This window comes from Diadema setosum, chromosome 2 (assembly GCF_964275005.1).
Source record: "Diadema setosum chromosome 2, eeDiaSeto1, whole genome shotgun sequence".
Taxonomy (NCBI): domain Eukaryota; kingdom Metazoa; phylum Echinodermata; class Echinoidea; order Diadematoida; family Diadematidae; genus Diadema; species Diadema setosum.
The window spans coordinates 25063485-25072444 of NC_092686.1; the positions used below are offsets into that span (position 1 = coordinate 25063485).

At 36.8% G+C, this 8960-nt stretch overlaps 1 protein-coding gene across 1 annotated transcript in view; it reads right to left on the minus strand.

Moving 5' to 3' along the window:
- Nucleotides 1–6853, minus strand: part of LOC140241172 (uncharacterized) — a 32644-nt gene extending 25791 nt beyond the window's left edge. Inside the window, exons 1-3 of the mRNA XM_072320935.1 lie at nucleotides 6763–6853; nucleotides 1773–2123; nucleotides 364–753 (exon numbers count right to left, since the gene is read on the minus strand). Of these exons, the coding sequence (XP_072177036.1) occupies nucleotides 364–753; nucleotides 1773–2123; nucleotides 6763–6853 (832 nt within the window). The remainder of the gene's footprint in view (nucleotides 1–363; nucleotides 754–1772; nucleotides 2124–6762) is intronic.
- Between the last annotated feature and the right edge of the window lie 2107 nt (nucleotides 6854–8960).

The following is an 8960-nucleotide window of genomic DNA, read 5'->3' on the forward strand; positions in this document are numbered from 1 at the left end:
TTTTTTTTTTTACATTTATTACAACTTTTTGTCTGTAGAACACAGATTTCTTTCGGGACACCCCCAAATAAACGAACACACACACAAATCATCTCAACTTACAATTTATATTAAACTTCATTGGCATCTTATACAAGACAAATGTATTGCATTTTGAAAATAGAAATAAAAAAAAATCGTCATCACCAAAGCTTCACTAATTCAGGTGGTTGTCTAGCCAAATGGAATGCCAAGAAAATAATCTGAAGACGAAAAGATTTTTTTAAGCATGTGCATAATAGTCTGTAAGAGTGGGTATAGTAAAAGTTCTAATTAAATTCATAGCTGCAGTTGGCAGTAATAAACTATTTTGTTGAGGCTCACCGGCAAGGGAAATGTTGACGACCATACCAGTACCGAGGGTATGCACATTTCTGACCCAATAATGTAACCAAACCAGTTCACCGTAAGAGTACCAGGTGGTGGAAGTGGTTGGAGGAAGACTTCCGGTCATGCTGACCCAAGTTCCAGCGTCGTCGTTCGTGTCATAAATATTAATAAGCGGGCCACTGCCGGCGTCCATGCTGATAAGGTCGACCCTAAGCCAATCGGTCGGGTCTGGAGCAAAGAAATACCAGTTGAGATCGACGTCGGCTGTAGCTACAGAGGAGAGGTCGGAGCTGTGCAGCATCAGGGAGGGAAGAGATGCTGAGAGCGAGAACGTACCTCCACCGGCCAGCAAATGATCGTCCGAAACTGCAACAAGTACGTCATCTGTAAAAGAAATGAGTTCATTGATGAGAACATGCTTTGTGCAGCATGAGGACACAATGATCCCGGATCGGTCATATTTCCCCACATAATGGATATCGTAAATTAGAAGCAAAAATAGTTAAAGTAAGTCATGCAAACAGAATGGTACATAGATGAATAAACAGCACAGCTGGACTTTTTCAAAAGTTCTATAGGGCCTAATATACATGTTTTCACGGAAGGGTGATGCATTGTATTGATGGTGGCCTGCCTCACTCATCTCCATGGTAACCTACAAATTTAGTCATTATCACCACTAAATTTCCTCTTTGATTTTGACAAGAAATGGGGAAAAACGACAACTTGGTTCGATAGCATCACTTCCTCATGTCTTGATAATCCTATAGAATTCTAGTTTCTTTTTTGTGTTAAATGCTACACATTTCAGATTTTTTTTTAAAGAACACCTTTTCATATATGATTATATTTTATTTCATCAAATTGACTGATTAAAAACTAAAAAAAAAAAAACCTCTTTTGATTATCTTTGAGATGTACAGAACATAATAAGGGTACATAAAGAGAACTCGGAGAACATATAAGATAAATTCTGAAGAAGGATGTGCGTGTGCGTGTGTGTGTGTGTGTGTGTGAGTGCATGGGGTGAATATTCCAGGAGGATAGAAATTGTGCAATGTATACCTACTATAGGGGACGAAAAGTAATTTGGACATGGCCCACTTAATGATCATACGACCAAGACACATGGAATAATGTCTTTCTTTCGATGAGATACATCCATAAATCTTAAAAATTCAAACTTTTGATGAAGCATATTCACATGATTGTGTTGTGTGACATCGTGGGTCTTGAACTTAAAATTTGATTGGTATTACTTGCTTTGTGCAATATTGCTGTTTATTCCTGGTTTGATATGACTCACTATATATACAAACGTACTAACAATACAACTAATCAGCTAGGGAGGTGAGACGGACTCACCTCCCTGAACTATTCTTTCTGAATAGTCAAATACATACCTAGGTACTGAAAATCCACCTCCATGGATGTTTGGCGGCTGTTCCCTCCACACCTCTTAAACGTCAAAGTCATCGTATTAGGCAGGGTCACAAAGACGGGATCAAGCGGGATGAAGAAGTTGGAGATGACAACTACAGACTTGTCTCTCGCCGTTTCTCGTATCTCCATCTCGTCATTTCCGGGAATGCGAAGGGAGACGAAAGTTGCTCGAACGATCCCGGAGAAAGTCGAGGATACACTCCAAGAACAGCTGGTGCAAGAGTTCGACCCATCGTACACAATGTTCTCTTGACTATGCGTTGGACTGAGGGTAATATTGCCCCCACATGCATTCGCACTTCCCTGATAGTCTGTAGGTGAATGCACGAACAACGAATAGAATATTACACCAACGGAGAAGTAAGACATAATAGTTTTAGATTATGTTTAGTTATTTGGATCTAAAGAAAATCAACATTTTAGCAAGTCATGTTCAGTGAAACCTCACTCCATATGCCCACTGTAATCAGTGTGTTAATGGTTGCAGTGAAATAATACCAAAAGAATGATTAAAAAACAGAATCTGATAATCTCTCCGAAAATGTCAGAGTCATTTGCCCTTAAAAAGTTTTTAAATTAATAGAAAGCCTGGATAAGAGGTACTTTGATTCTAAAGTGCTTATGTGTCTGGAAGCATTGTAAGGAATGATGGTGATACAAATGCAATGTGGAAATCAATAAGACGTATAATGCCAAAGAAAATCAGTGATACTCCCATTCAAAGGTTGATCATTGAGGGAAACGAAATTAAAGGTTCAAAAGAAATAGCGGCTTCTTTGAATGATCATTTTGTAAGTTTGGCTGTTAGAAGAAAACAGGAGTCTAATACAAAATTTGTTAAAAATATGCAACAATATTTATCTAAGATTAGATCTCAGTTCAGTTTTACTCAAATCTCTCCAATAATGATGTAACGAATGTTACAAGAAATATTTCGAGGAATAAAGCTACTGGTTTGGATCAAATTCCTGCCTGTGTCACAAAAGATACTATTGATTTTATTGTTGAACCTTTGATCCACATTCTAAATCTATCATTGAAAACTGGTAAAATTCCAAGTACATGGAAGAGGGCACGTGTAACACCTATCCACAAAGGTGATGATAAAGACAACCCATCAAATTATAGACCGATATCAATTTTACCAGTATTGTCCAAAATATTAGAGAAAATTGTATTTGATCAAATATATTGTTATCTGTGTCAAAATGACATACTCAGCTCACATCAACATGGTTTCCGCCCTGGATATTCCACGTTAACCGCATCGTGGTATTTGATAGATGAAATGTGTAAACAAATCGACGAAGGAAATGTTATTGGTGTCGTTTCTCTGGATTTAGAAAAGGCGTTCGATTTGATTTCCTTTAATACTGTCATTGAGAAATTAAGATATCTTGGATTCGACTCACAATCATTGCATTGGTTCAGAGATTATTTCACTAACAGAGAGCAGTCAACTTTGGTAAACGGAAACTTGTCAGCAAGAAGGACGGTTACAAGCGGAGTGCCACAGGGAAGCATTCTTGGGCCTCTTTTGTTCATCTTAGCTCTAAACGATCTGCATAAATCTGTCAGGAAGATAGTGTTTATATTTTGCTTCAAAGGACCCGTTTTGTTTACAAAAAGTAATTAATGATGACCTAGAGTCAATTCTTGAAAGGTTCAAAAGTAACGAATTATTTCTAAACGTAAACAAATGTCAGTTTATGTTGACTGGATCTAAACGGAATTTGCAAAATGTTAAGAATGTTCATCTTAACATTCAAAATACACCTCTGCAAAGTAGTTTCAGAATGCAGATATCTCGGGGTCATTCTCGATGAAAACCTAACATGGACCCGAAAAATTGAAAATGTAGAAGCAAAACGCTTAAAGTCTTTCATGCAGTCAAGCGTATAAGAAAGTACATCGATAAGGATACCTCCCTGTTATACAAAACTCTAATCCAACCTCATTTGGACTATTATAGTGTAATCTGGAGGACTGGTCACTCGGGTCAACTAAATCGATTGCAAATTATTCAGAACAGATGCCTAAGTATGGTACAAGGTGTTGACACCCGTTACAATAGGGAAACTCTTTATTCTTCTCTTCAGGTCGACCGACTCAAAGTAAGAAGAGGAAAGCAAGCCTTAGTCTTTATATTCAAACTGTTGTATAGCCTTGCCCCAACAACTCTGTCCTCTGGTGTTCAACTCTGATCATTTGAAAATTACACTCTACGAAACTCAAATACTCAAATTGTGATGCCAAAACCTCGTTCTAATTTTGTCCGAAACAGCCCATCATAGTATGTTGCATGTACAACTGTCAATAATCTTCCTGTTCATCTAAGAACAATTAGTGACATGAAAAGTTTCTCGAAAGAGATCATGAAGTTAGCGGAAATCCCTTAATGTGTCCATAGAAGTGTATCGATTTTCTCCTTTTGTTTTTTGATATCTGTATGCTTTTTAATTGATTTTCTTTTGTAACTTGTTCAGTGATGCTTGTCATTTATTGTATACCATTGTATATGTTTGCATTTTCGCCGTTTGTATGTATGCTTTGTTATTCGATGTAAATCACGGCCTTGCCGAAAACCAGCTGTCCAGCTGAAAGCATGGCTTTTATTTCCGTGTATAAATGAAATAAACTCAACTCAAACTCAACTCTCTAGGCCTAGATAGAATTTATAGGCCTATAGGGTTTTAGAACTTTTTTTTTCCGAAGACCTAAACTAGAGCCAGTGGCAGTAGGTACGTTATTACTATGTAGGCCTAGACGTAGGCCTTCGCTAATAGTCTTCCGCCTAGATAGGGTTAACGCAGATTTGTTTTGGTCTTGACTCTAGACCAGGCCTAAAGATTTCGATATCATGTGTTGTATAAAAACTAATATTCAGTGTTTATCATTCGTGCGACGGTAACGAATATTATATTCAAGTTCAGTGTATCCTATAGGGTCTACGGTCTAAGGTATACCGAATATTACAATATTAACCGTTCTATTCAACTCCGCTTCGCGTCGCTGAATAGAACGGTTAAACTTGCACGCTCATTGTAATATTTGAAACAATCGCACTCATAAGCATTGAATATTTGTATACTATGATAGAGCACGCACTTAAGTACGCGTTTGAAAACCTCAAAAATGACAGCTTGAACTCCCAAGTTCATTGACCCTACCTGTCAAAATATCAAAAATCCTTCATAAATTCCCCTAAAATTATCGGATCACTACCAAAATTTAATCATTTGTTACTTGTGTCATTCTCAACCTTTCATGTAAGTTTCATCCAAACCCGTTAACTACTTTTTGAGTTATTTTGAACACGGACAAACAAACAAACTAACAAACAAATCAACGGTAACGAAAAACATAACCTCCTCCCTTGGCGGTGGTAATAAAAAGAAAAATGAGATAAAACCCGAAGTAGTACCAGAAATATTGTCTGCCCCCCCCCCTTTACGGAAATCCTGGATCCGCCCCTGATATATATATATATATATATATATATATGTGTGTGTGTGTGTGTATATATATATATATATATATATATATATATATATATTTATATATAAGACTGATAGAGGACAATCAACAGTTCAAAATATGACAACTATACAATTGGTTTGTTTGTATGTGTGTCCTAGACTATCTATACAGAATATACAATTCTATATGTTTGAAAGTGATATAATACTCAATGATAATGATTATTGAACAAAGACATGAGAAATGTGAAAAGATTAAAATGAAATGCAACTGGGAAGTTTTGACAGTACTGTTGTGGCCACCTGAGAGTATAAAACTACAGGGAGAGATACTTCCAAACAGAAATTGTTTGTGGTATCGCTAAGCTACCGCTGTATACGAGTTGTGAAATGACACTGATGTTTCTAAATATATCTCAGTGAAGCCCTGTCGCGTCTGCATTCGATCACTTTTAAACATTACGTATTTTTGACAACACTTGAAATTCATGACTTCCTTCATTTCAAGAAAACGTTACACTTTATTTCTCCTTTCAACGCTTCGAACTGAAATGAAAAGGTGTCTACGTCAACTGGTATGTTGATCATGACGACGTCTTTTTTGAGTTGCCATTATATACAGGATACGTAGTCATATCAAAATATAATTTTGCGAAACATATTTCTCTTTTCACCAGTGCAATAGTGTATTGATCTGCTCAATTATAGCTTTGTCCATAATCTATCTCAGCAACAATTTCCTTTTGTCATGTTTGTAAAGGAAATAAATCATACCTTTGGCTCGTGCGAGGAAGTAGTTTTCTGTTATTCTACTTCTAAATGTCGTTGCACTTTGTGAGTAAAGTCTGTCGTATTAACGGATCACTGAGAAAAGATTTGAATTTTTATAATATTGTTGCTTTCCGCTGATGTTCACAGGTTCAACTGAATAACATGTACTGTATATAGATCAAGCCAGACATGATGGCGTGTGAAGAAAGTCCTTCAAATTAAAGTTCAAAGTGAAAGGAAAAAGTGTCGAATGTATACATCTACGAAATGAATATGAGTTATTCAAATAAATCAGCTCTTCAATTAAAACAGTAATATAACTATTAACATAGTAATGCATCCATGCAGGTAGTCCTGAGTACGATGCTTGTTGGGAAAACGAATGCTGGAATTTACCTTCACCAAATTAGAAAGACAAAATTATTATTTAGATGAGTGTCTTGTGATGTGAGTACGACAAAACTCACGAGACATTAATTCTGATCAAAGTGACAGGAATTTTCTTCGATGTCGATAATCATTAATTTTAAACAAACAAAACTGGACATAATTATAACACTTATTTTGACGAATTATCAATCGCTTTTTTCGGGCGCATTTAATTTCCAGATCTTTTGTTTTTTATTCAAATGTCGATCTTGTACTTCGACTGCCTGAAAGAGAAGAATTTACATCAGTCTTCTTCGATGTCTATACTTACAAAATAAGATGTGGAGGACACACAAGACTAATTGGGCTCGCACGAGCAGGCATTTGTTGACGATTCTTAGCTCCATTGCCCAATGCGTCATGCACAGTAAAGTTCCACCATTTTGTGACGGAGGGTCAACAGCATGCAAGCACTCTCAGCCGTTTGACGATGCCACCGCCATTACCAGTTACTGATTCGCCTTCCACTGATTCCACTGATTGGAAAATACGGACTGTCTATGATGGGCGGGTTGTACTGCGTGAGGATGAGAGGCAGGGGGCAAAGTATGATGAACAATATTTACCTCAGTGCTTGTTGCTTGGGCGCTGACAGATATTAGTGGATTCCATATCCACCGCTGCCTAATGATCCGTAAATGACGTCATCACATCGGGCCATTTGAAATATCATTTAGATCTAGTGAACATACTTCTCACTTAACCCCCCCCCTTTTTTTTTTTTACAATTTCCGCAATGTCCCTGGATACAATCAACCTTACACGATTGTGACTGCGAAATGTAATGAGGTTTGTTGCTTAATATTCCTAAAGGGGATGGCTAGTACCTGATAAGCAGATAAGTGGGAATCAGTGGGAATACTGGGGGATGATCGTTCCAATCCTTGTGGGATTCATTTAAGAGTACATTATATATCTATTATTCTGTGAAAATTATTTGCTTCAGAATGGTCTCATATTCAAGTAATGTGCAGTTTAATGCCCCGTCACTGTACAGTCATGCTAACCTGGAAAAATTAAACTACACATTACTTGAATATTAGACCATTCTGAAGCAAACAATTTTCACACAACAATAGATATAATGTACTCTTAAATTAATCAATCGCAATCTTAAATTAATCAATCATCCCCCATCATTCCCACTGATTCCCACTGATCAGTTACTAGCCATCCCCTTTAAGTCTATAATATTGATACTAACATAGTTCAACGTGCTTAAACAATAAAACAGGATGTAGTCTAACTGCTGATTATAGGTCGTTTAGATCTTTTCAAGCTCATAATATCAGAGCGGACATCTTCGTAAATAACACTATCTTCCGTCAATGCAAATTGAAAGATAAGTGGCCATACACACATGCACTATAGAGCAGGTTTCAAAGGAGAACGGACGAAGGTAACTGTTTCATGGTTCGTTTCGGTCGCATTACAGAAAACATATAATTTTACGATAGTGTGTCGTGAAAATTGAAATGGTCAAAGTCCTTTAACTGCATTTGAGGTTATCAATGAGTGTGTGCATGGAACTGCGTGGAAGGGGAATTTCCCTTCAACCCCCTTCATGCGTTTTAGTCTTTCCCGTGAGGCCGATCAAACATAGCACTTAGACACGATGAAAACACTCCACTTAAATTACTTTAAACTGATAGCATGCTTGATGTTACATTCATAACAATGCATTATTCCTGTAAAGAAAGAAAGTATATATCAATAAGTTAAATTGATGACCATTTTTTTTTTTTTTTGCGTGTGCATGGTGTGTTTTTTGGGAGGGGAGTTATCCTGTTTTCTTTTTCCCGTATCGACCAACACGCACAGGGTAAAAAGCCCAGGAAAAAAAAAAATCTTGACACACCGTCTAATAGTACACTTTACAGTTTTAGTATACAGCTTAATGACAAGATATTGCGAAATGTGGCGTGTTTCCAAGCGCATGAGGAATTACAATCCATTTGTCGTTCCTGTAAAGAAACAGCCCGGAATATCCATTCAATGTACATGCAGTGTCAGCCATAAGTCAAGATTATTAACATAAATGTCACGTGCATAAATCATCTCAAAATTCCAGAAAGTTTCTTGTAATTTCCTTCTTCCTCTACCCACTCCTTCCGTCTTCTTATACATTATACACAATGTATTGTCATTTCTTGTCAGTTTCTTTCCACTCTCCCTCTCTCTCTCTCATGTACATGTACATCTATGCGCACACACACCCACATTCATACTTATACTACATCCATAAAATCCATAATATTATGTTCACATAAAGGTATATAATTATACATACTATGTGAATGTATATCATGAGCGTATAAATACAACCAAATAGCTACAATGATAAGACCATAATACATGATGATTCAAATTCCATAACAAATTCATAGGAAAGGTTGTGGATATGTCATTATAACTTCCTATTTTCTATCAGTTTTTAGGTCTTAAGTTCTACGTAATCCGTCGAGGGGA